The following is a 27,613-nucleotide window of genomic DNA, read 5'->3' on the forward strand; positions in this document are numbered from 1 at the left end:
ACTAGCACAGTAATGAAACTCTCAGACTATACTGGGCCTTCCAAACTGGAGCACAGGAGATGATGTTACCATTGCTCATTCTCTTTCCTTTTGTTGCAAGCCAAGTTTGGTGTTCACAAAATAAAGCCCTTGTAGTACAAAAGTAAATTCCAAAAATTCCTTTTTATAAAGGATTTGAACATTTTGGCAAACTGACACAGGCTAAATCAGTTTGTAGTAATTTCCGCAATAGAGCATGGAGTTTCCTGCTTTCTATCAGTGGTAGTAATGCTTCATCCAATTAGCCAGGAACTGCATATACTTGAGAACTGAAATATAAAACTAGGGAATCCAATGAAATGCTTAAAGTCAGAGGAACAGAATATGTTTTATTTTAGAATTGCACACACCTATTTATCACACTATCTTTTCCACAGTCAACACGTGAGCCTACAGACAATTTGTATTTTTGTCAGACTTCTCCTGGCAATTTTCTTAGTTCCTTGGGATAAGCTATCTTAATTTTTAGTTCTTTCCCTCCGTAGTGCCTGTCCTCAGACTTGTAGTCATCCTTCAAAAGCCTGTTTTCTAAAGGTTTTTGCTGGACATCCAAACCCAAGCCTAAGTTGCCCTTCAGGGATACACTAATGCAGGAAAGCCCCTTTGCCTCCTAAGTGTAAGGGCTGATTTAGGCCTTTTATCTCTCTTTTTCTTCCCTGGGTGCATCCTCAGTGCAGCAACACAGTGCTCCAAAGCATCCGCATCACACACAGAGACAAAAATGTACATTTTGCAGCAATCCTGAGTAAGCAACTATTACCTGGTAGCTGGTAACCCTTTTAACCTGTTGTGTTTAGCTGCTCTTTTTAGCTGCTCCTCAAAACCTCCTGTATGTAGTGGGCTGGAAGATGGCAGCAGCCTGAGGGCCAGCAGGGCTCTGAGCACAGACACTGTTGTTACTTATTCCTGTATCTGACAGTCCTGTGCACTGCTGATGGGGGCAGATGTGTCTCAGGGGCTGCTGTACCTCAGCACAATCTCGATCCACACCTTTCACTATCCCAGTTTGCTCCAAACCCCGTCCAGCTTGGCCTTGGACATTTCCAGGGATCTAGTGGGAGCCACAGCTTCTCTAGGCAACTTATGGCAGGGCACCGCCACCCTCAAAAAGAAGCATTCCTTCCTAATAATGGCCTTCATGAGGGCCTCGGCAGATCCCAGAATAGTTAGGGTTGGAAGGGCTCTCTGGAGATCAGCCAGTGTAACCCCTGCCAAGGCAGGGTCACCTGGAGGAGGTGACACAGGAAGGTTTAGGTGAGTTTGGCATTTCTCCAGAGAGGCAGACTGCACGCCCTCCCTGCACAAGTCTGTCCCAGTGCTCTACCACGCTCACATAAAAAAGTTCTTCCTCAAGTTGAGGTGGAACTTGCTGTGCTTTAGTTTGTGTCCCTAAATGTCCTTCGCGAGGAGATTCCCCTCACGGAGCGCTCTCCCTTCCTCTCCGCTAACTCAGGCTTGACTCAGGAAGGGCAGGCAGGGAGGACCTTCCCAACATGGCGGCCGAGCGCGGCTCCCGCCCCTCAGCCGCTCTCAAGATGGCGGCGCGGAAGCCCAGCGGCCGGCCCGAGTGCGCCTGCGCGGGCCCGAGTGCGGTGAAATTCCTGGCGGGGGGAGCAGGAGGTGGCGGCGCTGAGGGCTCGGAGCAGGAGGCGGAGGGCGGCTCGGAGCCACGGCCGCGCTGCCCTGCCCGGGACCCTGCGTGCTGTGGCGGCCGGCGCCGAGCCAGACCCCCGGCGGGCGCGGAGCAGACGGGCTGAGGGACGCTCGCCGCCACCTTTCCCAGCGCCAGGAGCCGCGCCGTCCCCGCCGCCGCTGGGACTCCCTCCCCGGGCAGAGCGGGGGAGAATGACGGAGCTCCAGTCCGCCTTGCTACTGCGGAGACAACTAGCAGGTACTTGGGCCGGCGGCGGAGGAAGGAAGGGAGGGCGGCGGGTGATCCGCCGCGGGGGAGCAGCGGCCGGGCGGCCTCGGAGGGGCCGCGGCCCGTAGCGGTGGAAGGATGGGGCGCCGGCTCGGGTCGGGGGGCGGGCGGGAGTGCGTGTGTGTGTGAGGGGGAAGGGGAGATTACGGCCCCCCCTCGCCGTGCTGTGCCCAGCCGGGAGCCGAGGGAACTAGGCCGAGCGGGGGAGGGGGAGCCCGACCGGCTATTGCTGCCAGGGGAGCCGGGGGAGGGGAGCGGGGCCGGCACGGTGGAGGAGCGTCCCCTCGGCTGTCCCCGTCCCGCCGGGGGAGCGCGGGGTGGCCCCGGCCGCGCTTGTCGGCACCCCCCAGCCCCCCGGTACCAAGGCTGGAGGACTCCTCGTCCCCTCCCCTTGCGGTCTCGTCTCCCTGAGGCGGGGGAGAACCGAGCCGGGGTTCGTCCCGCAGCCCGGGGGTTGTGTGCGGGCTGATGTTTGGGGGTGTTTCTGAGGCGCCGGAAAGAAGCGGAGGAAGAAGGATCGTTCCCCCACCCCCGGAACGAGGCGCTCTGGGCCCAGGCTGGCTCCCCGCACTCGCAGCCCTTCCCGAGGGGACCTGCGGTGCCCTCGTCCCGCCTCCCCTCGCCGGCTCCCCCTCACCTCCCGTGCCCGGGAGGGGGAGGCCGCCGGCCCCTTTGTTGTCAGGAGAAGCGGCGGGGGCTCCGCAGGCACCGGCGGGGGGGACATGACCGGGCAGCAGCGGCTGCGGGCGGGGGAGCGGGTGGGAGCGCTGCGGGGGGACCCGCGGGGAGGGGCGGGGGGGTCCGCCGGGGGCGAGAGGGCGGGACGGGCGCGGGGGAGGAGGAGTTGGGCACCGGGCCGGGGGACGGACACGGCCCGGGCGCTGCGGGCCGGCCGGCGGCCGAGGGGAGCGGGGTGTCATCGGGGTGTCACACGGGCTCGGTGTCGCCGCGCCCCCTCCCTTTGTCCCCGGGCGGGCGGCCGAGCTGGCCCGGCCCGGCCCCGCCGAGGGGCCCCGCATGCGCGGGGCCGCACAATGCGGCTCCATGTGTGCGCTGCTACACTTAAAGGGAAACGAGCCGGCAGCGCTGCCTTCCTCCCTCCCCCACTTGCACATGTTCGCCGCATCCTCTGCCTGCTGGGCCGGGATACGGCCATCCACTCGAGGAAGCGCGCGGGTCTGCGCGGTGCCTTGGGAGAATCGGGTCCCCTTTTTTGCCTCTTACGTTAAAAATTGCTTCGTACCCAGTTAAGGAAACGTGTGCCAGGTGTAGCTAAACTCGGGAAATTGCCAAGCTGGCTGGAGTTGGCCGAGTAGCCATACAAAGGCACGGGGTCACTGGGTGGCACAGGAATTCCCGGAGCAGGATTTTGGCCCCAAACTTCAGTTAATGTCGTTGGAAGCCTCAGGGTGGAAAGCAGCATTGTTAGCAGTAAGGAGATGAGGTTGCATAACCGGGTATAGCGAGCTGGATGATGTGTTTGTGCATCTCCAGCCCTGTTTTGTGGGTTTGGATGGTGATCAGTTTGAGAAACTTCAGTATCGTTAACTACTAGCACAAAACGTTTTGCCCCTGTAAGGTAAAGGTCTTAAAAAAACCCCAACAAATCTTGTACTGTGGTTAAAAATCGCATACGGTGGCCTTAGTCCTGAACATGAGCATGGACTTGTTAATGCCCTGGCAACTGCTGAAGTTATTAGTGACACTCAGTGAGGTGTCTGCACGTTCAGATAAGCTAATAATGCCTCGATATGGGCTTACTGCAGGGGCTCCAGGCTAGATGTGATGTGAGGCTTCTCTCTCCTATACATGATCCTGAAAGGGAAACAGTGTAGAATAGTTGCTTTCTAACTTGATTTAAATAAAAACATTTGGTAACCTAGAATAGTTGTTCAGCTGTCTGGAATTTCTCTTTTAATCTAGTAATTGTGCTGCACAAAAGAAAGTTGGACATTTGGTTGAAGTCTCTTGATAGTAAGTATTCAGCTTCTGTGGTGTATTTATGTTTTTTAATTTTTTTTTCTTGTGAGGTCTTAAGGCCTTGTGTAAGCACAGAGTGGTTGGATATGTAAGTACATTGGTACACTGCTAGATCTAGGGGTCCACTTCTGTTTAACTTTCTGCCCACTCTTATCTGAAGGCTTTATGTGTACTGGTAAAACTGGTCAGCTTTTCTAGTTGCCCCTATTCCTGATTCAGCTGTACTGACTGCAGCCATTTTCTTGCATCATGCAGCTATTCTGGGGGTTTTGTTTTAAGTAATATCAATACCTTTGGTATCCCTTTACATGTGCTAAAAGAAATTGAAACCATACTAAAAGTGACTTTGAGTGTGCATGAAGTATGGTGAGCACTGAAGAAGAGTCTTGAACTCTTCAGAAGTCCTACATGGAATAACTGACCTGAGAAAGTTCCCATGTATGGAAGAAACTATTTCCTGTGTGACATCTGAACTGGGCTGGCACTGGTTTTTCTGGTGTCAGGCCACTTGCAGTCATAGTGCAGAGTCTGAGCTTCATGATTTCCCTTCCCTGCTGCTGACTGTCTTCCAAGTCTCACCTGCTCCAACGTGTCCCTTTGTTAATACCCACGTTGTTTCTTCTTCCTCAAACCAAAAGCCACCACTCCGGTGGTGATTGTCCTGGTGGGACTGATATTCAGTCCCTCTGCTCCATGCAGCTTTTGGCTGTATCAGGTGTGGTGAGTCATGGAGTTGTACCTGGTGGTTGGGTTTGGAGAACAATAAATAGACAGTTGATGTGAGTTATGTGCTCTAAGCTACTTTAAATTGCTCTGGATCATTCAGTCATGCTTTGATAATGACAGATTTGATGCTGAAGCAAGACATCCAGAAATGAAGGGAGGCTGAGGTGAGAATCTGAAACCTATACAATGGTGGAGGGGTATAAAAATTCTTTGATGGTGAGGCCCTGACTGTCCCTTTTCAGTGCCTAGAAGAAAAGACAATGGCAGGAGGAGAGAGGAATATTAAACAGTAGTTCTCAGAGTAGATACCTGTTTGGTCCCCCCTATGCTTTGGTTCTTAATTATGGGGAGAGAAGATGTGTGCCATGGAGCACTTTAATGAGCTGTTTTAATTCCTGAGCACTCTGGCAAAGTACAGGTCAACTGATGAGGCTGCTGGCTGTCAGTGAGATGTGAAACAGTGGCCTTACCAAACACAAAACTTGACAACACAACCTGAAGTTGCTTTCCAATGCTCCAATGAGTGTATGAAGACAGACTTGGATCTTGGATTCTTTTTTTTTTTTTTTTTTTTTTGAAAGCAAGCTGGCTTGTAACTTGAGCAGGGAGCTGGTACCACAGCACCATGTACAACATGCTTGTGTGCTTCAGTGGCATGTTCTGGATACTGATAATGCTCAGAGAGAAGGGACATTCAATGACAGTCACAAAATATAACTTCAAGTTACATGTGGGTTATTTTTTAATCTCCCAAGTTCTGTGTGGCTTCACAGTGCCTTTGCTAATGAAATACTGAGCTGGATCCCCAGAGACTAAGTGTAGTAGCTGTTTTTATATTGACATGTGCTTGCCCCCATTTAGGCACAAGAACAATTCAAAGCAGTAAGAACTTTGAGTAGTTTTTATGGGTTTGGGTTTTTGGGGGTTTTTTATGTCTTAAGGAAGTGATCATTTGAGATCTCTTAATATAAAAGCCATTTAAAAAGGGTGGTCTAACTAGAGCTGGAGGATCAGATATCTGTGGATATCTGCCAATTAAATTAAATGTGGTTCTCTCTCAAATCAATTTAATTGTAAGCAGTAGCAGCTTCTGGAAATATCTTAATTCAAATATATTTGTTCCTACGTTTGGTGGTGTTTGGGTTTTTTTTTTTGTTTGTTTTTTTCAGGGGGGAGGTTTCTTTTTGATTTTGGGTTTTTTGTTTATTTTATATTTTGGGGGTTTTTTGGGTTTTTTTTGGGAGGAGGGGGACACTTTTTGTGGCTTGATAATAATGTGAAATAGAAGCCATGACCTGTCCATTTCTTCCAGGCAGAGTGCAGGAAAAACTAAAAGAAAAAAAGTGCCCCTTAACTTAAAAAAAATTTAGATTGGTTTAGCACTGGGTTAGCAGAGTTCACTCCTCAGGGGAGCTGGTAGAGGATAAACTTCTTTTTACAGCCCCAAAACTTTATGCTCTTCAAAAAGAGATGCAGACAACAGGGTGTAAAGCTTCTCTCGCAGTCTCCAGCACTGTCAAGCCCGAAGGTTTTACAGACTGAGGTATGTCTGTGAATACTTTTATTTCATCTTTCTGCCAAATTCTTGCTGACACAGAGACTTTAGAGTAGGCAGACTTGTCCAGTTCAACCAGCAGAATCACAGGGAGGACGCAGTTAAATCAGCAGCACACAGTGGAACTAGAAGTGCGAGTTCTCTGGAACATAAACATGGAGCACTGGGAATGGGAATAACCATGCCTTTGTTGGCTGAAGTTGAGCTGGGTTGTAAATAATCTCCAACTTAGGATACAGAAAAAGCCACTCTAATGCTTTTCTTAAACATGAGAAACATGGCATTATTTCAGGTTAAAGTGTATGCAGCTTTTGTTTCAAAATAGAAATGTCTAATTAAAAACTAGCAAGTTGGAAAACTACTAAATACTTAATGTGACAGTTGAACAACTTTTACTTTCTTCTGAGGAAGAATCTTACTGAGTAATGTTGAGCTAGTTGAATTCTTGGCAGTTAGGACTTTTTAAAAAATCTGTTTGAGTAGTGAATGGAGAGGGAATTGCAGAGTAAAGATCACTTTATAAATCAAGGCTGAGATGAATGTTTCTGGGGTGGCTGGTGTGTAAGAAGCCTTTGTTTACACTAAGTTTGTCTGTAAGGTAGTCATTTGAGTGCTTCTGAGTGAAATCTTAATTTGGTACTAGATTTCCTGTTATCTCCTTTGTGAAGGTCTGTTCATATGGACACTAATACTCTGTATTATCCCAAATAATTAGGACTCTAAGGTCCTGCACATGTAAAACTTAGCATTTTAATTGGTCCTGAAATTATAAACACCACTGCATATTGTTTTTAGAAGACTCTTTCATGTTTTTAGATAACCATCAATTTTTTTTTTTTTTTGTCTGATGCTTTTTGGGTTACTTAGGCACAGCATAAGTGTAGCCCTCACCTTAACCCCTGACAGCCCTGTTACAGCAGATGAGCTAATCCTGTTTCTGTGAGGTTGTGCTGACAGAATTATCAAAGCTGACTTTATAGACAATATCATTGCTAAAACACAGGCCTTGCTCAGACTCCAGTCACTCCAGCAGCACAAGCAGCCTGAATTTCTGTTGCACTGTAAATAAATGATAAATGTGACTAATGGCGAACTTTGCCTGCTACGTGTTGGTTTTCCAAATGCTTCTCTTGTAGAAATAATCTGAACTTTGCATCTTCAAAGGAAAGAATATTTATAACAGCACCACCAGCAAAATTTCAGGGGTGCTGGCAGTTTTGGAAAGTGAGGTTTAGCTAAACAGAATGGAAGGGCTTGATGACTCAACCACTTGCTTAAACAGGATGAAGCAATAACCTGCCTCACCAAGGAGTCACTGCCTTGGCTCTGCCTAGGTCAGCTTACTAATCTTTCAGGGAAAGAACCAAACTTACCATGAGCTCTGAGTTATTTCCTTCCCTGCTACCCCCAGACAAGGCATTGTAAGTTAGACTGAAGTAAGGGCATATCTGGATCTGGCAGTACAGTGATTTATTTATGTTTGGTTTGAGAATAGCGAATGGGAGGACATTGCTGGAGATCCTCTGAAGTAAGGAGCAAAATTAATACCATTTCAGAAAATAATTCCATCAGAATTTCTGCTTTGTTGGTAAGAGCTTCATTTGGAGATGTTAAATCATGCAAAAACCAACTAAAATGTCTTTACTTGTGTGATTAATACTGATTCCAACTTCAGTATTATAACTACTTGCTTCAGAACTGCAAGCTAAGGATTTATTGATTTGCTATCTATATATGTATTTGGTTAAGAGAAACTGATAGAGATCAATCAAGTAGACTGAATGGTTTTCAGATGAAGCCACATGTAATTATAGCTGATTCTGCCTTGACTTTTCTGTATATTGTTGAAATTTCTGTTTAGTGCAAGGTAAACTTGGAACAATATGTACATATTCAACAAATGTAGGATTACTTGATCCCTTCTGTGGTTGGTACAATGTAGTTTTTAGTACCCCCAATGCCCTGTGTTCAACAGTTTGAAAATAAGTGACCTTTGTAGGTGAAACCTGCTTGCCTCAAGTGGCATTCTGCTAAATTTTCTTCCTGTAGTGTGTTTAATCAACTTCTGTTTTGATGTAAAATACAACAGTTTGTTCCTAGCATAGAGATGGGGTTCCAGTGAAGTGGAACTGATCTGAAGGGTGGCTGCTCTTCTGAAAGCAAGAGCTAACAAAATACTAAATGAGTGTGCAGCCTTGGGTGCCTGGAAAAAGGAGAGCAGGTGGCTTGTGTGAGGAGGGGGTGTGTGACTCCTGAAACTCCAGTCTGCTTTTTGTTCCAGTGTATGGCAACGGAGTCAGGGCAGTGCAGGCCTTTGCTCTCACCCAGCTGCCCCTCTGCTGCAGTTTTCAGTGGTGTGTGCCCACCTTTCAGTGTCTGGTCTTGAGATCTTTCACTTACAGTCTATCTCTTGAGCTTTAGGTCACCCTGCAAGTGTAAATGTTCATACTTGCTTTTCTTTCCTGCTCTCAAGTCCAAGGCATATCAGCTGGAGCAGAGATCAGATATCCAGACCTTGTAAGAACACTAAGTATAGCAATCTAATTGAAATGGGGTTCCATAAAAATATCTGCTCTCCTGGACAGAAATGTTAGCAGGTTTTGCACAGGTTTAGAATAATCACAAAAACTTTGATAGAAACCCTCTGTAAAGGTTTTCACATACAGTCTCTGTGTGTGTGGATTGTTAAGGGAAACATTTCTGTGCTGTCATCATACACCTCATAGGTCAAGCTGGCTGTTTTTTTAGCTGGCTGGCATTTGCTGTTGATCTAGAAGATGGTGCTGTCAGGAGTCATTTAAAGGAATGTCTTAAAACAATTCTAAATAACAATGTGGCTCAAGTTAGGATATGCAAGCCTGTTATTCATATTATAAGCAGGAGAGAAAACAAGCTGGAAAATTGTTCTTGACTTGCACAACAGCTTAGACGTTAACATCTCCCTCAGATGTTAATACCTCCCTGTGGCATAGGCAAGGCATGGAGCCTTTTCAGTGGATTTCTGATGTTGTTCTGGTTTTGTCTATGAACCATACACGTCCTAGAACCCTTGGCTCAGTGTTTCATGGTTAATGTGTATGTGACTGCTCAGAAGATGCTTGGATGGATTTTTTTTTTCCTTAGCTTTAGTCTAGTGATAATTAGCTCTTAAGGAGTTAATCAACTTGTCCTGTCCACGGCAAATTCAGCTGCATTAATGGCACCTGTCCTGCCAAATTCCAGCAGTTGTGTGCAGTAGGCATCTGAAACTTGTAGTCTCTCTGCAGGTGAGAGAAATAAATGTGTGTAGAGTGTGATTCATCTGACCTGGTTTTGACACCTGCTTCGGGATGGGGTAATCAATGGTGTCTCTTGAGTGCTGCTGAGGGTGACCATCTCAAATGCAGGTATGCTTAGACAAGTGAATACTTCATCTAACTCTTAAGAGGGGAAACAGGCATGAAACATGGAGGACAAAGTGGAGGTGGCATTTCTGTTACACTGAGTGTGACAGGTGAATGTGGCTCTGGGCAAAGCACTGCACTGAATATTCCCTGCTGACATAATTGCTTCCTTTTACATGTGGGTTTCCCAATCAGGGCTCTTCCAATTTTTTTTGCTGTCCTTGTTTTTCCCTTCCTCTTAACTCTTCCCCTCAAAATTCAGAACTTAGTGGGAATGGTTTTGTTGTGGGCTTTTAACAGACCTTATTCAACCTCCATTTTAACCTGGGGTACTGTAACTGTGCTGGATTCTGGTCTGATGTTATACCCAGCATGCTTCTAGCAAAGAAAGCTATTCAGGAAATATTTTACCTTGATTTCTACCAAAATTACATGGCTGATGGTAATTTGAGCATATATTCTGAGTTTCCTGCTGAGAACCTTAATTCTGGAAGCATAACTTTCAAAACTTCAAACAGCACTGGCATTCAAAGGTTTTCATCAGATGAGTATGTTTTCTATTTCCAGTGATTTGGACAGGAAAGTAATTTGAACACCACATTTGTTTTGAAAGAAGAGATTTGTGGGTTTAGTAGGCACAATGTGTCCACAGTAACTAAGGTTTAGATATTTGCTTGATGGCAAATAATGGCATTGAGGGAGGGGGAGGCAGACCTTCCTTCTGTAGCATGGGGTGTTGGAAAAGGACTGGTTTGAGTGTGCACACAGAAGGGTCCATGTATGAGCAGTGCTGCAGAAAGGAAATGCCTCAAAACAGCTTGTGACTGTTGTTGCCTGTCTGTAGGACTCTCAGGTGAAATGGTGCCCAGGAGCAGACTGTGGGCTGTGAAACTGGGCTGCTGGGTCAGATCAATTGCTGGGTGTCTGTGTTCCAGTTGAGGCTGTCTAAGAGCTGGTTTTGAGACCTGGGAGAGAGAAATCTAAAGGAGCATTGGCAGTGTCTGCTGATGTCCACCCCCATGGGCTTAAGGGATTGTGGGGAGCTCCTTAAGAACCAAGGCAACACCAAAGACCTGCAAGTTCCTGGTTGGTGTGTTTAAGACTCAGTTTTCCACTAAATAACTGATCTGAACTAACAATTGTCTGTCTCCAGACAATTGCCATGACTCCTATGACCGTGCAGCTACAGAATATACAAAATCAAGGAGCTCAATTTTTAGCTTAGTTCTAGAATAATGTGATGTGTTACTCATAAAATAATTCCAATCTCTATTTACAGTTTCTCTGGTACCTTAATCCTCATGCTAGTGGCAGTTTTAGGGACTTTGGGCTAGTGCTGCTCTCCACTTGTTTGCAAAGCTGACCTATGGCCATGGCTAGCAATTTGACTGGGAATAAAACCAAAGATCAAACAAGAAGCCTCCAGCCTTGTCCTCTGTCCTTTCAAAATCTGCTTCCTGTGTAAATCTAAGGAAGACTTCACAGGTATAGCTGAGGAGATGGCAGGTGAAGCAGTGCACAGAGATGTGTGGCACTGCACTGAGATGCAGCTTGCCTGGTATTGTGCAACCCTTCTTACACATTTTCTGAGCTCAGAAAATTTGATTTGTGAATGTCTGAAGTGCTGCCCTTATTAAGGAGTGATGTGTGGAGCACTGGAAATTAGTTACCAGGCTAAAGTCAAACCTAAAGCTTCTACTGAAATGATTGGTAGGATCTGCTAAAGACAGGTTTGTCTTTACTACTTTAGTCTCCCTTCAAAATAATTTGTGTCCTTCAGAGGCTTAATCTGGTTTGTTTGTCACTCCCACAGTGGCTATCAGGAGTGTGTGTGTATTTGGTACTAGGTTTTGTCTGAACTTCTTGGATGAGCTCGTGGAGCAAGACAGAACATGATGAAAGGTGAAATGGAGAGCTTGGGGAATGCATCTCCACAGAGAGATCTTGTTACTTTGTCATAATCTCTGACTCTCTAGAATCTGAGATGTACAGCTGGGTCCTGTGTGGAGGGAAGTTTAGGAAATTGTAAGTGACCTCAGTGAAGTAATAGGACTGTGTGGAAGTCACAGAGAAGAAGAGTCTAGAATGAGGATTTTCAGTGTGAACAGTTTATAGACGTTCCTGGACTGGTGCTGAGACAACACAAGTCTGAGGGGCAGCAGGTATGAAGTGCTGGAACGGCCTGCTTGCTCTGAGAGCTGTGTGTGACAGCTGGATGGTTTGTCCAGGAGCCTCAGCCAGGACCTGGGCTCCAGAGTCTGGTTTTGTGTTGTGCTCTATTCACTGGCTGCACAAAACTCACACACTGTGTGTAACTTACTAAAGAGGCTGCTATTAAAAAACTGCTGCTTTCATATTTTTGAAAGCTTTGTACTGCAGTGTAGCTCAGATACTGGAAGAGTTGATCCTCAGTGGCTGTCTGGGTGTCAGGCTGAGAAGTTTGGATGCCTTACATAGCTGTCCTAGGGAGCTGTGGGCCTCCTTCTGCTTAGTCATTTCTGCTGCTGCTGTTTTGCTCTGGGATTGGTGAAGTCTCTTGGCTAAAATAAAGGCAGTTTCAGTGAGTGTGGGAACATCAGTAGCTTGATGTAAACTGAACGCTGAAACTGGAAGTGCTGCCCATGGTACTGTGTTGGCTCAAGTTTAAGGCAATGGTAACTTAGTTCTGCTTTAGGAAGAGCTAAAGGGACAGACAGTGAGTTGTGTGGCAGATCATGTGGAAAGGGAGCCATGGGGCTTGAAAATCTGCTCTGGATTTAAACTCTCTTGGATTATGGGCCTTTAGTCTTCCTCACCTCCCAAATCAGGTATTGGATTTAATCCCAGGTTCAGGACTGGGATTAAAGGAACTGAATGTCTAATTTATAAGCAGACACTGGATTCTGTTCCAAGTATGTTGCTGCTTGGCAGCTGTCCAGGTGTGTGCTGCTTGGGCTGTCAGCTGCTGCTTGGTCTGCAAAGGGCTCTACCTGAAACTGCTTCTACACTCAGTGAGTGTTTTAGATTTTTGTTTTATTTTGTTGAGTAGAAAAGTGCCTATTAAATAATCAGAAATGCAAAAAATATTGTCAGAAATGCTGAACAACAGACTGTAATATATAGTAGTTGCAAGTAAATGGCATTTAGTTAGGTATGGACATAATGGAAATATGTTAATGTACTCATTCATGTTTAAAAAGTACAGCATATCTTTAGCTGAAGAAGAAATCTCAAAGTAAAGCTATTGGAAAAATAATGTGTAAAGATCCAATTCTTCACAGGTGTCTGACTTCTCTGCTTTTCCAGGACTTCTAGGGCAGCTCTTTGGGGCTTTGTAGAGGCCCTGCACTGAGAGCAGGGTGGGTAAAGGATTGTCCCTGCTGAACCCTTTACCCACGTTTGTCTGGGCAGCTCCTGTTCAGGCTGCGAGCAGTTAATGCTGTCCCTGCTGGGCCTGGCAGGCACGGGGAGCAGGTGTCCCCTGCCCTGGCTGCAGTGTCGGTGTCACTCGCTCAGGGGCAGTGACACCGGCCTGGCAGCAGCCCTGTCACTGAGCTGTGGGTGAGCTCCTTTTGTGCCCTGCCTGCCTGGCTGCTCCCTTGGGGCTCTGGTGCATGGATTTCACTGCTGGGTGAGCCTCAGCTAGAGCAGAGAGAGGCAGGAGGCAGGTGGAACTGCTGGTTAACTTTCCTGCTCTGCAGCACTCACTATATCCAGGGAAAAAAAAACAAAGCCAAACAAACCTTGGGCCCTTGGTGTTTGCAGGTTTTAATGAGTAGCAGCTACTGGCGTGGTGAAGCAGCCAAGGATGATGCTTTTCATGTCTCAGTGCAGAACTTTCCTGAGACTTCCTTTTTTGTCTGCCTGCCAGCCATGTTGTTTAGTTTAACATAAATAATCTGGATGGAAAAGCTCATTTTTAAATTGCTGATGGTAACTCTGCATACCTCTCGTGGGGAAGGTGCATGAGCTTATATTCATTGTTTTTCCTAAGAGTGTTTCTGCAATCAGCAGCTGCTTGAGCTGTGCTTCAATGCTGCTGTCATGGAAGGAAAAGAACCTTTTCACAAGCTGAGACTGATGGCACCTCCTGTAAAAGAAGTGATGTGCTCATTTGCTTTATAGGCAACATGCACTAAGCAATCTTCTTTAACTGCTTGAACTGAAGATTTTTGTTAATTCTTGTCCCTTTCATACAGTTTACAGATGTTCTGCATTAAAGGAATTGGCACCCAGCAATCTTACCCCTTCTCCCAAGCTCTTCTGCAATATAGTGCTACATGGTCCTGGGTGAGAGTCAGAGTGTAAGAGCTGGCTCTCTTTGGGAATAAATACACAAAAAATGTTTTGAACTACTTAGGGATAAAGTTGTTTGAGGTTGAGACAGATGTAGAAAGAAATTGAAACAGTACATGTTAAGAAGTAGAGAAGAAAATGTGTATATTTGCTTTGGAAATAATGTGGCATATTTAAATAGAGAGAAACATTCTGAATTTTTTTAGTCTTAAGTTCTGGCAGTCTTTAAAGTCTTATCAGTGAGCAGTGATAACTTGCAAACAATAAAGAAGCTGAATGTGAGCAGTTTGAGTTACAGCAGTTCACACAAAACTCCACAAATCCTTTTTTCTCTGTGGAGATGCAGAAATGATGGGGTTGTGTTTCCCAGGCTTAAATTCAAGTTTGAAAGTCTTAGGTGAGATAGAATTCAAATAATACATTTTACTGACTTCTGTAGTTACTACAGTGGGTATTCTGTATTACAGTATTAATAATATCTGAAAAGATGATGTAAATGTCCTTAGCAGAGATGGCTTTTTTCACAAGCAATAGGCAATTTTTTAATGAAATCCTGCCTGAAAAAGCAGGTTATATTCAGCTACTGAGGTGGTGGAACTTTTAATAGACCATGCTGAAGAAATGTTTATATTAAGGAGGTAGTAAGAGACTGGTAAAACTCTTTTAAGGTGAGATGCTCACCTAGGCTATCTGCCCTTCCAGCTAAGATTAAATAGTTACTCAAACTTGTGCAGCTGTTTCCACAAAGTTCATAAATACCAGAGTCTGAACGCTGATTTGCTTAGAGGAGGCATGGCCATGCTGTAGCTCTTGGGTTTGAGGTTTGCACTTTGGTTAGAGAGCCTGTGATGTTCCTTTTCTTTCTTTTTACCCAAGTCTTTGTCCTGCACCTTGGGGGCTGGATGGCTGACCTTAGCTCCTGATTACACCCAGGGAAACCCATTTCAGTGTCCCTTGGCAATTTAGAATTGAGAAATCTTTGTGGATAAGTTTGACTAAATTAGTAATGACTGAAGTTGATGTTCTTGCTGTCTCCCTCTTCAGGACCTTGGTTCCTTCATGTGAGCTGAGCATTTTGTTTTCCCAGTGTGGACTTAGACTCCTCTGTGTAGGGCTTGAATTGATTCTTCCTGCCTTTTTCAGCCTCACTTTAATACTTCAGAGCTTAACTGGCCATCAGTGATTGCAAGCTTTTGGGCAAATCAGTTTGGACCTAATGGCAGCTTTTTCTCCAGAAGGGTCCAAGGTTCTCACTTGAAGTTCCTCTGAATGTCCCTGAGGGCATTATAAGGCCCTCTGAACTTGTGTCTTTTTTAGGTTTGCAAAATGGGAATATGTAGACAAGCTGTGCTGTGGAGCAGAATTGTGAGGACTGCATAGAGTCTGACAGGTTAAAATAAGTATGGTTGGCTGGTTTTTTTCTATTTTTCCCACAATAACTACCATTCTTTATTTAATCTGCAAATTACTGACCAGTTGAAGGAATAATTTCCCCCTCCTGTATCCTGAGTACCCAAGATCTGTCAGGACTTTGTATCTACTGTTGGAATAGCTGGATGAAGAATTTAAATTTGGCATAAATATGGCATTTGATGTAATTTCTGACTTGAACCTGTCAGTTAATAGATGTTCTCACCTTCCTACCCTCATCACTGGATTATAGACAAAACTCATTGGAGGGTTTAATTCCAGATCTTACAGTTTTTTTTTTTTCCTGGAGCAGGCTGATAACAGAACTTCAGTGAAGTCTGGACCTAGCTGTGACTTATTTGTGTGTAGCTGTTTCCAGAGAAGCCTCTATCTGGCAGCATCTGTATGAAGTAGCCTATACACTTAGAATGCTCTATAGTTTATCACTGATGGAAAACACTGTGAAGCAAAAGGAAGAAATAAAACCACACAACTCCATATCTGAACAGCAGAGCAGCTTATCTTCTATGTTCTCTTGTACTAGTTGAAAATATAGTAAATCATTGTCTCCAAAATTCACTGGCACAGGCCTCAAATGCTTCCAGAGTCTGAAAGAAAAATCATTTAAACAAAGTAGGATGTTGCTTTTAAATAAAAACATAATGGGACTTTGGTTTTCTGTTAACATTTTCTAGTTAAAGACAGACTTTAGTTAAGCTGGCTCCTTGGGGTTCTTGTAAAGCTCTTGTATTATTAGAAAGCCTGACTTATTAGAAGTTATTATTAGGTATGTTATAGCCTATATTATTATTAGAAGTTTCCTGACTTAAACACTTGTTGGTATCTGGTTTAAGATACCATGCCCCATAGTTGTGTGTTGTTCTGGCCCTTCTGCTCATGTTACACTGGGAGGATTTTAGGGTCAGACATGGTGCCAGCTCTGACTGAAGTGTTTGTGGTGGGGGAGCTGAGGGCTCTCACTCAGGCCATGAGAAAGCACCAAATGTCATGGAGGTGTTTGGTCGTGTATGGGCACAGGAGCAAAACCAGCAAATGTGTATTATAGACACCTAAAGTTCTCTTAAATTCTTTTTCCTACACAGAGCTCAACAAAAATCCAGTGGAAGGCTTTTCAGCGGGCTTAATAGATGACAATGACCTTTATCGATGGGAAGTCCTCATTATTGGTCCTCCAGATACACTATAGTAAGTACTGATACTTACACAGAAACTTGAATGAACTCGGGTTTACTAGTTCTAGTTTGCTCCTAGCGAATACAAGCTCACCAAAACCTTGTGCTAAATCAGGTGATGCTCTCCTGTTGCTGGCAGAGTACCTGTAAATAGCTGCATTTGCTTGTACAAGTTCTAAACTGCTTTGCTCCCCTGGGAAAATGCAACACTGATCTCTTTGTACTGGTATGGAAAAGAAAGACAATAGGTGCACTTAGAGGCAGCTTCTGCTTTCTTTCACATGTAGGTAAGGCAGATAAAATGCACTGTTTGCTGTTGCTGCTGGGAGCCAGTAGTTCAGCTGATAGTGCCTTGTTAAACCATTACAACTTCATGTGTGTGGTGGTGGGGGAAATACTCAATTCAGGTGGGGTGTAGTTGGAGGAAACCTCAGCAGTCCACAGAATTGGCTCCAAATCCTGTCAGATTGAGGTGGTGGGAGAACTTCCAAGTGTGACCTGGAGTACTTTGGGGTGATCATCTACTCCAGTTTCTGGGAAAAGGTTCTCTGCCCAGGAGAGGTCAGTTTAAAGTGTACTCCTGAAGATGACCTCTGTGCTCTTCATTGAGCTGTTGCAGTGCTAAACTGCTGATACAAAATCCGAGTGACGTTTGCTTGAGGTCACTTTTGGTTGCAGCATGAAGTTGTGTGTGTCTGTCAGCAGACTTTGAATAAGTATTTAAACCCAGTTATCAAATTGCTTGGCTTTCCCTCAATTCCCTGCACTGTGGTTTTTGCATGAGATGGTTTCTCCAGCTCCTATTGACCTTTTCTGAACATGTTACATTCTCATGGCTATTTTATAAATATTGTCAATAAATAAATGCTGCTTCTAATTGATTGTCATCTTAGGTGTTAAAAGTTGCAATAGTGTTTTTTTTGTAACTCCACTTTTATAGGGTCCTGAAATTTTTTTGAGGCTTTTAGGTAAGAAACTCTCTTCTGTTCCAGTCCCTGGTTGCTGTTTTTCAGGGTTGTATTACACTGAACCCTTTTTCCCTAGGCTGTTTCATGAGGATGGTCATATATAATAATTTAACTTAAACAATTTTCAAACATGAGTCTTATTCCTGGTCCCACTTCATTTATTCTGAGTTTACTTGAAAAGACTTTAGATTTAGTGCATTACTCTACAGACAGAAACCCTTTTATGAGGAATATTGCTAAAAATGGCATTGATGTCCCTTAATTGACAGCTGTATTTCATTAACTGATATCTAATGTATATCCATTTTAAAATAGGCTGATCTGGGGCAAGCAGGGATGCCCTACAGCCTAGTAGCTTTAGGATCTGCTTCTTTAAACAGGGAAAGAAGGATGTTTTCAGTTTGAAAGAAAGGATTTGACTGGTTTGGGGCTATCAACAAATGCAATCCAGCTCTCCTTTGTCTTGACATTATGGATGTTAAAACAATGTTTCTGGAATTCTTACCTCTCCTGGGATGAAGGATTCTTTGGAAACTGCCTGCCATTTCTAAAACTTGTGAAAAATAAATGCTGTGGGTTCAGATCCCCTCAGCTGCTTCGAAGAGCCAGGTTACTTAAAGGCAGTGCTTTTTGAGGTTGGTTTTTTTTGTTTGTTTCTTTGTTTTTCTCTCTTTTTCTCTCTTTTTTTTTTTTTTTAGGCACTTGCTGGAGCTGCACCCCTTAGGTTAATGATGATAAAACATGTGATTTTTCTCAGTAGCCAGTGCACTTGAGAGACTCCTACTCCTTTACAAATACAGGAAAAAATCCCACTGAACAGTTTTCTGTTCACCTCTTGTTTGTGTGTGTGGCTGCTGAGGAGTAGCTTCTCACACCGTGCATCTCATGCCATCTTTGGGGTTTATGTTCCACTTTCTGTTCTGCCTTTGCAATTCCAAATTTTGTTACAACCTTCACTTAGAAGAAATGACAGTAGTAGGACAGATATTATTGACAGTAGCAGAGTATTCCATCTGTAAACCTTTCCATCTAATACAGACCTTCACCTTTTCAAAAGGACTATTCCTGGCCTGTAACTGCACATAAAACCAGGATGTCTCTTGTTTATTATTGTTTTCCAGTTGAGTGGGTAACTAATGCAGAACACTTCACTGTCATGCCTGAGTCGCTTTAGTTTAGTGCTGAAAAGGTGGCATTGGAAGTCTTTTTACATTTAATGCTCTACACACAGCCAGAGCTTTCTGCATTTTTTTCCCTGGGGCTCACTGCTGCAGACTGAGACCACAAAATTAGGACTGAGGCCTCTAGCAGAGGAAAATGGGAGTCTGCTGGGCTGGACTTGAGAGAGGCAGTTATTTGCAATATCTTTTTTTTTCCTCTTAATAAATGTACTGTGAGGAAAAAAATACAAGTTGTGATTCCAGATGGTAAATTCCTTGGCAGTTTTTTTATTTTTTTTTTCCCCCTCCCTTCCCACTCCTATGGTTTTTCCCCTCTGGAACATCTTCCTAGTTCTAAAAAAAGATCATGTTGGGGAACTGGCAGGATCTTGTGAACGTAGAAACTCCTTGCATTGCATATGGAAGTGTTGATACTGTTAATTACCAACATGATGTTCAGTTGTGTGAGGTGTAAACTTAGAACATCAGTAAGTTCCGATCTTCAGCTTACAAGAAACTCTACTAAGATATTTTTCATTCCCCAGTGAAGGTGGTGTTTTCAAGGCTCATCTTACTTTTCCAAAAGACTACCCACTGAGGCCGCCAAAAATGAAATTCATCACAGAAATCTGGCATCCGAATGGTAAGAAATGTCAAAGTTTCAATTTCTTTTTGCAGTTCAGAACTAAAATGAAGAAAGTGAAGACAAATAAAATACATTTCTGTTCGTGTTAGAAATATCAAACTCTGCTTTTACTTTGCCATCCTCACTTAACAGAGAAGTAATAACAATGGCAGAGTTTTAATGGTGCTACTCTGAGAGCATAAAATACTCTTAAAGTATTTTCAGAAGCTGTTCTGAGTATGTTCTTGCATACTTGGTAATTGTTCAGGGATTTTTTTTTTTCCCAAAGTGCAAAATTCTAGTCTGAGGAAAAACTTGACTTCTATAGCTTCCTTTTGTTATACCTTCAATTATTTCATCTTGCTGTTACTGACTTGGCAGCTCAGTACAGAAAGCCCAAGGTTGTCCTCATCTAGTGAAGCATGAAAAGAAATTTTCTAGTCTCTCTAAAGGAGACTTCTCCTAATGTCTCATTCACCTATGGACTGATGAAGATTGGATGGGAAGGTGAAATAAAACAGAAGATGGTTTTACTGGGAAAGAAAAATTTTCTTCAACTTCAGAAACTGTAGATGTTGAAAGGTGGGAGGAGACAGTGCTCCCATCAAAAGGACAGAATATTTTAATGCTGTGTCAGTTTCAGCTCTGGAAATACCAGAGTACTTGTCAGGCACTTTCTAATTCCAGCAGTTTAAATCATATTTCAATATGTTCCAGTAATATCCAGCTGATGCTGTTGCTGTGGAAAAAAGTCACTCTGGAGTTTGCTGAACTTAACAGAAAAGGCTTTAGTGGAAGCCTGGCTAAATAAATATTCTTGAGAGCTGCAGTGTGATGTTAGACTGAGTCCCTCCTCCCCATGTGCCCTCTGTCAGGAGCCCAGGCACATTCAGATTTCCTCCAAGCCCTGTTTATTACAGTTTAAGCTCTGCAATAGTTAATGACTTTCCTTCTTTATAAAGTGTTTTCTCTAACAGTGTTTCAGAGTAGCTGGAATGAAGATGAGCAGTTCCTGACTGTCCTGAAGAAATGCCAGCACGTTGTTCATGACTGAAATATGCCTTGTTCTATTTTGTAGTTGACAAGAACGGCGATGTCTGCATTTCAATTCTTCATGAGCCTGGGGAAGACAAATATGGCTATGAAAAACCTGAGGAACGCTGGCTTCCCATTCACACAGTGGAAACCATCATGATTAGTGTTATTTCTATGCTGGCAGATCCCAATGGTGATTCTCCTGCTAATGTTGATGCAGCGGTAAGGCTTTCCTTGCTCTGCCAATTGTCTTCAGTGTAGAAACCTTGCAATGCAGTTCTGGTTTAGCAAACAGGAACTTTGGGAAGGACATTTTCTATCACAGGCTAAGGCTGCCGTTGTGTTGGGAACAGCAGTGATGTTGTCAGACAAAACTACTGATTAGCTTTGGGAAGTTTATTTCACTTGTCTGTGTTTGTCACTTCCTGTCCCATGGATTAGAGCAGTGGGTTTGACTGTGTAGGTCTGTGCTCTGAGAAGGTACACAAAGGCTTTAGTGGGCATCTCGCCTTCAGCTGAACAGCATGGGTTGTCCCAGACTAGACTGGCTCAGGAGTGAGGAAAAATTTTCTGATTTACAGCCAAACACCAGGGTGAATCTGCAGGTGTGAGATGCAAGCATTTGATGCAGTGTTCTGGACCGTGGCCTGTGCTGTGAGTGTGTATGAACACAGCTATCAGCTCTCTAGAAGAGCTGTGTTTACAGCAGAATGTAAGAATGAGGATGGAAAATGTGGTGAGGAGAGAAAAAAGTCTCAGTTCTGGAAGGGCACAGGGGGACAGACTTCAGGCCCTGCTCATCTGACATAACACTGACATGCTCCTGAATTGCAGTTCAGCAGTGAGTGTTGTCTTCTCACAAAAGAAAAATTCTAGCTCTTTTAACTGTGGGAGTGAGGAAGGAGATAGGAATTGTGAGATGCAATTTTGTAAAGGAATGTTAACCTGTTCTGTCAGCCAAGCTGTACCTTCCCAAAGTGGGTGGGAGTTCAGTAGTTTCCCAAGCCTTTGATCTGCTGTGTTGTGAGTATTTTCAAAGGTGGTTGTGCTCTCTGAAAAATCGTAATGGGAACAGACTCATGTGGAACAAATTGAATGGGAAGAAAACAGAAAACAAACAAAAAGTTGCAGTGAACAATTTCCTCATTTATCTTTTTTAAGTGTTGGACCTCCCTTTTTTGTGTCATGTTGCTGGTGGAAACAGACACCCAGGAAATATGGACATTTCCTGCTGAGAGCATTAATGAAATGCTAAAAGTGCAGTTAGAATTCTTCAGTTCACAAACTCATGTATGTTGAATGTAGCTGGCCTAACCCTGGAGAAAGCACATGCTTTTAGCTGTGCTTGTCACCTTCCTGACATCAGACTTTCTGTATTGTGCCCCACTGACAACTACTTCAGGAGTGGGTTGTTTGTTTTTTTTTGTTTTGTTTTTTTTTCTCAGGAAAGTTAGACACAAAATGAATTTGCCTAGGGTAAAGGTCAAAAATAAAACCAGCTTTTTCTAGCCCAGCATGAAAGAACAAAAAAATCTAAATTAGACTGAAGATAGTAGTAAGGCATCACTTTGGATGCTAGAAATTATTTTTGACTGTGGCATTACATGTTTCAAGGAACTTCTGAAGAACTGTTGGTTTTCCTGCTGGATTGTAGCTCTCTTCATATTAGCAAAAAACATACTCAGGGTAATGAAGAATCAGCAGCTCCTGTGTTTAGAACAGCAATAAACTTTGGCAGTTACTATAAGATACTTTCTCTGCTGTCAGTAGTTTCTGCTTTTAAGTGAGTTTAGTGAGTAAGGTGTCACAGGCAATTCACAGGATTACAGGAGCAGGGGATATACCTGCCTTCAGGAAAAATGAACTATGCATGTTAGAGTACTGTCTCTTGGAGTGGGAGAAAAATGAGGATCAGGAACCTGAATAAATATTTTGAAAAGCAAATAGAACAGTTCATGACCTAAAATTACATTTTTGGAGAATCAGCTGTCAAATTGGAAACTTTGCTTGCTATTCAAATCTGAACAATTCATAGAACTACAACTAGAAAAAGTAGAAACAAAAACGAAGGCTCTGAAGCTCAGAGGGCACAAATTCAATGCTTTTCTTGGCTTTAAGCCATCTTGTGTAAGCTGTCCTATGTACCAGTCCAAGGAACCAAATGTTTGCTGCATGAATTGCTGAAAAAGAACAAACTAATTAGTAGCCTTATTTGTGCTTTCATAGGGGAGTTAAGACATGCTGGGCTCTCCAACTGATTGTTTAAGTGAGCTTGGAGGTGATGAATGTTAGGTTGTGCCATTTATCACTCAAATGTGCCACAACCTCCACTCCAGGTGGGGGTGAAAAGGTGTTGTGTGCTAGATTGCATCACGTGGAACAATGTGGGGGTTTTAACCCCTTCCCTCACCCTGCAGTAAGAATATATTGCTTGTAGCAGAAACTAAGAACTGTAGAACTTGATGAAATAAGGGGTTCTTTATATTTTCCCCACCACTTCTGACTGGAAGGCTGGAAGTGCCCAGCACATCAATCTTAACCACACCTGGTGCTCCTGTGCTTTCATCTGAGCTCCTTGTGAGCCTGGCACAAACCAAACCTGGCTGCACTTTCTCCTGTAGGTTTTTGTGGTACCTTGATGGGTGCATCTCTGGGTTCAGGCTTCCCTCTTACCTATCTTCCTGCTCATCTTTATCTTGGCTCTTCATCTCTGCAGCTCTGCAATCACATCCCTGTCACAGAGAGCAGCCCTGTAGGTGAGCTGAGTGTTCTCCCAAGGTCTTTCTCACAGAGCCAGCATCTTACAGCCATATCTAACTGGGAGCTGTTTGCTTTCTAAGGCCACTGCTGTGCCTCTTCTAGATACTGTCACTTCTGTATTTCTGTCCTGGAGTGTCCTTGCTAGATTGAAGAGAACTGACACTGTCTTTTAAAAAATCTCAGAGTAACTGCTGGCTCACAGTACTTGTGTACCTTTCTCACCACTGCAGTTAAAGACACTAAATAACAACAGCTTGTGGTCTACAGATGGAGTTTGCTGCTACTTTGCAAGCTGAAGCAAATAGATTTTAGCACAGACACTGTGAAATACTGGTAAGCCACCAGGTTAGTCTTGGAGTGTGCCTAAAATCCAAGGGGAAAATTACATCCTCACTGTCTTGTAAGCAGCTGGCACAGAAACCCAGAGCAAACTTTAGGAAGTCCTGAATATCAAGGTTTTCAGTGAGGAGCTCAATGATTGTAAGCAAATTTAGGGGTTGATAGATGGCTAATGTCTGAAAACATAAACAACAAGAGTCTTCCTAGAGCTTGTACAACTCCTTGTTGTAGGACTGACATCTGAAAGCTGTCTATTCAATTACAGAAAGAATGGAGAGAAGACAGAAATGGAGAATTTAAAAGAAAAGTTGCCCGCTGTGTAAGAAAAAGCCAAGAAACTGCTTTTGAGTGACACTTATTCAGCAGCTAGTAGCTTCACTTTTTTCAGGGTAAGTATCCTTCTCAAGATGAGTCAGTTACCTGAGTTGAGGATTTCCTGCTTAAGTGTTGCTGAAGTATTTTTCTCCCCCTCAAAAGCAAAAAGAAACTCCCAAACCTTTCTTCTCAGCTGCATGATCTCAGTGGAGCTCTTTGCCTGTATGCAGTACTAAAGACCAAAAGAAGTTAAGTGTACTTGACAGCCTGTTCTGCCAAAATTGGGGAACTTCTCTTATATTCTTGTGTTTTATGCTGTTCAGAAGTTGAACTTCTCTTTATCAAAATTCATCCTGCTTTATTAATGGCACTTAGAGGTTACTAATAGAAGGGGGTGACAATTCCTTGATACTCATTATTGTGAAGAATACTTACTAGAATCTTAAGCATCTTGAAAGTCTTGTTATCTCAGGAGTTGTGGATTGTCTTGCAGATGTTGGTGGCATGTTGCACATAGGAGTTAAATGAGACTTCAGTGAGGTTGCCAGGAGCCACTGAGAAGGGTTTGTTTCAGGTATCTATGGGAGTTTTAACAGAAAGTCTCCTGGCACAGCAGAAAGCATCAAATTGAGATATTACCAGTTAATAATATCAAGAAAGGTGGTGTTCTCTTCAGCAGCCCAAGAAACATCTTCAGTAAGGAAGGCTTGGGAATAGCTTCATAAAAACAGCTGTGTTCTGCCTGGAAACTGAACTGTGGCATATCTGAGAGCTTGGACAAGTTTTCACCTGAGAGTAGCTGATGTGATGTTTGCATTTTTTGCCACCCTGTTAAAGAGCTTCTGACTCAAGATACTTACTCTAATTTATACAATCCCATCTCAGTTTTAATGGGACTTTTTTTTTAATAACCTCTTGTAGAAAGCTCTGTATTAAATCATGGCCCTTAAATCCCTGGCCTTTGGTCACTTTATCTTGGGTATGCCAAGGAAAAACTTCCTCCGTGAGCTAATAATTTCCCACTCTTGCTTTTCAAAGCAAAACAAACTTCATGTTGAAGCTGCCTTTTCTTAATGGTTGGTTTGGCAAGTAAACTGCTCTGACCCATTTGGCTGGCAAATCCCAAATCCACATTTACTGGTTACCTACAGCATACATAATTCACAGGGACAGAAATATGGCACTGTGTGTAGTTCAGACTGAACCAGAGCAGCTTACTACATTCTTCTGCTGGGTAGTTATTTTTAATTACAATTGTACAGGAGAGAGTTCCTTTCTTACCCTTTTGTAAACATGGGGGGGATTGGGGAAAGGCTCCATCTGTGACAAATTAGTTCTGCAGTCCCTTTGCAGAAATGCTTTGATTGAAAGGAACTTTCTCCAGTATGGATTAAGCATGAAAAATGCTTAATATTGACCAAAAGACTAAGCAAAGGAACAGAAAGTCTTGTACTGCCTGTAACTGGAGTGCAAGAATTGTTAATGCTGCTGACTTTTTTTTTCCTGTCTTGGAGAAAGGGAGTAACTGTGAGTAACACTCCAGAGTATCCTTAACTAACCTCAGCTCTGTTGCCATGTTGAACTTAGCTATAGTGAAACAATGCTCTTGACAAATATTTTAAGTAATTGGCTGTGTTGCTTTTCTGGAAGGCAAAAGCTTTTCTGAGTCTGGTGACTCCTCCCAAGTGAGCGATGGGCAGGGAGTTGGATGAGAAGGGGCCACAGCTGGTTTCAAACCAGCCCAGTGTGACTGGGGGCTGTGGTGTCAGTGCTTGCTGAGCACTGCTGTGCCTGCCTCTCACAGTAAGTAATGCACAGATTTCCAGTGATAAATCTGCCATGTTTAGCCCTGTGTGTGAATAATCAAAGCTTTGCACGCTGCGCGCTCGACAAGCAACACGAGGTACAGGAGCCACAAAGTCTGATAATTGAGCTTGGACACTCAGTGTGCTCAGCTAACTCCAGGCTTTCTCAGGGATGAGTTTGGATTTATCCATCTTCTGTTCAGAGGTATGTGAAGCTCTTGAACTAGTAATAGTTAATCTTCTTGAGCTTTAAAAACTAATTAACATCGTGAAAATAATTGAGGGTGAGGAGGGGTTTTATTTTAATACCTGTGATTTCTTTGCAGGTCTCCAATTGAGAAACATGGCACTGTTTTTTTTCCTGCACTCTACCCACCTATTGCTGGACTTCTGTTGTTACAAGTTGGCAAACACTGGCTGGAACTGGGCTGCAATAAAACATGCCAGTTATCAATGCTGACAAGAGCCTAACAAGTGCCAACACAAGATGATTACGCATTTTGAAATCTAATGAACTGCTTTAACCTTCAGGAAGAATTGTAAAGATGTGTACATAGCACAACATGATCCGGATAATATATATACTGTTCATGTACATCCACAAATACACATTGTACCAAATAATGCTGTCTGTAGTTAGGGATAGAATTGTGTAAATTCTAAAGATTTTAGCAGGTTTTTTCTCTCCCTGTTCATTGTTTCCTGAGTTAAAAAAAAAAACAACAACTTGTGAAGCATGTTAAAACCAATTAGGATACTAAGTTGGTTTTTTTGGTTTTGCTTTTTTTCCTCCCACTTTAATTTTCCTTTGACCCACCAAGGCTTAATTAAAATTTCTTGCTTATTAAAGTTTAGTATCTCCTTTTTTTTTTTTTTTTTTTTTTTTGGACATGTGGTCCCTTTTATTTCCCCCATCAGAACTTACAATTTTCCTAATTAAACCCTGAAATGATTTGCTATCAATTACTTGTGGCTTCTTTTATGATGACCTTTGTAGTCTCAAAGGTGCATTTTTTTCTTCCCACCCCTTTTTTAAACCCAATTACTCATCTTTCTTGAATTTGGTATAGCAATAAAACTGGCCATGGAGCACCCTTGAGCAGCCTGATGGATTTTTAACTTCCAAGAACTTGAGTGCTTTCACTTGGAAGTTTGGTTGACTAAGTTAGTCCAAGATAGGAATGAGCTGCTTTTTATGGGTGACATTTTTGGTTTGCCTTTTTCATTGCCTGTTTGTGGGATGGGGTGTGTGGGGGGGAGGCTTGTTTTTTCTCAAGGTTGAGTTCAAGCATGCACATCTGTAGGCTTTCAAATGACTAACTTCTGGGTTTGGTATCAAAAATAGTTTCCCTCCTTTACTCTTTTCTGTGGCCCTTCATCTGCTTTGCCTTCTACTTCAGAGTTTTCCTCACCTAATGTACAAAGAAAATGGCGATGTATATTTTCATGTAATTTGATTTTTGGAATTCTGTCACCTTCTGTAGTGAGTTCTTCCAAAATATAATTTTTTCCAATAATCATGTGTCAAACTGGCTGTTTTGAGTATCACAATAGGAGAAGGGTACAATTGTAGCTGGAGCACAACTTACCTGAACATCATCAACATCACAAACACTTGAGGAGTTGGACGTGCTGTGCTTCAGCTTGAATTATGAAAGAGCAAATAAAACACACAACTTTATCCCTATTATATATTATCCCTAACCATCTCCAGTGAGCAAATACTCATCTCAGAGTATCTGCTCAAAACAGTTTTCAAGCCTTTGACCAAAGAAACTTTATAGAAGAACTTAAAATTCTCATCTCTTTTCTTTCCACAGCACAGCAGCACCCACTGATAAATCAAGAGTTCCAGTGTCAAAGAGTCAGCATTTTAGAAGCCTTCAGTCCTAATTTGCTATCTGGACTCCATTTTATGTTGCTGTGCAACATGCACATGCTGAAAGGCACAAATTGCAGGTTTTGTGAGGGGGGATGGGGTGGAAGGAGGTGACAGTTGTTAGAGGCAAGGCAGCCCTTGGGGACAAAAAGGCATTTAATGTTAGAGGGAAAGGTACTACTTCCTCCTATGGGTGGTTTAGATAAACAGGTATGTTTGATATCTATATTTACATATTTGGAATT

General features: G+C 43.4%; 1 protein-coding gene across 2 annotated transcripts; it reads left to right on the top strand.

Annotated features, from left to right (window-relative positions):
- The first annotated feature begins 1,639 nt into the window (after positions 1-1,639).
- Positions 1,640-27,006, top strand: UBE2G1 (ubiquitin conjugating enzyme E2 G1). 2 transcript variants are annotated; one of them, XM_058817703.1, is made up of 6 exons: positions 1,640-1,930; positions 16,393-16,495; positions 19,156-19,253; positions 20,314-20,492; positions 23,635-23,758; positions 25,816-27,006. In XM_058817703.1, the coding sequence occupies exons 1-5, from the start codon at positions 1,885-1,887 to the stop codon at positions 23,719-23,721; spliced, it is 513 nt and encodes a 170-aa protein (XP_058673686.1). In that variant the 5' UTR covers positions 1,640-1,884; the 3' UTR covers positions 23,722-23,758; positions 25,816-27,006. The 2 variants fall into 2 exon arrangements, with proteins under 2 accessions (XP_058673686.1, XP_058673688.1); XM_058817705.1 differs by lacking the exon at positions 25,816-27,006 and adding an exon at positions 24,178-25,746.
- Positions 27,007-27,613: the final 607 nt, after the last annotated feature.

The sequence above is a fragment of the Ammospiza caudacuta genome, chromosome 20 (genome assembly GCF_027887145.1).
Source record: "Ammospiza caudacuta isolate bAmmCau1 chromosome 20, bAmmCau1.pri, whole genome shotgun sequence".
NCBI classification, from domain to species: Eukaryota; Metazoa; Chordata; class Aves; order Passeriformes; family Passerellidae; genus Ammospiza; species Ammospiza caudacuta.

Coding starts and splice junctions, on each gene's coding strand:
- UBE2G1 (XM_058817703.1), top strand. CDS start 1,885: ATGACGGAGCTCCAGTCCGCCTTGCTACTGCGGAGACAACTAGCAG. Junction 1,931..16,392: donor ACTGCGGAGACAACTAGCAG/GTACTTGGGCCG, acceptor TTTCCTACACAG/AGCTCAACAAAAATCCAGTG. Junction 19,254..20,313: donor AGAAATCTGGCATCCGAATG/GTAAGAAATGTC, acceptor TCTATTTTGTAG/TTGACAAGAACGGCGATGTC.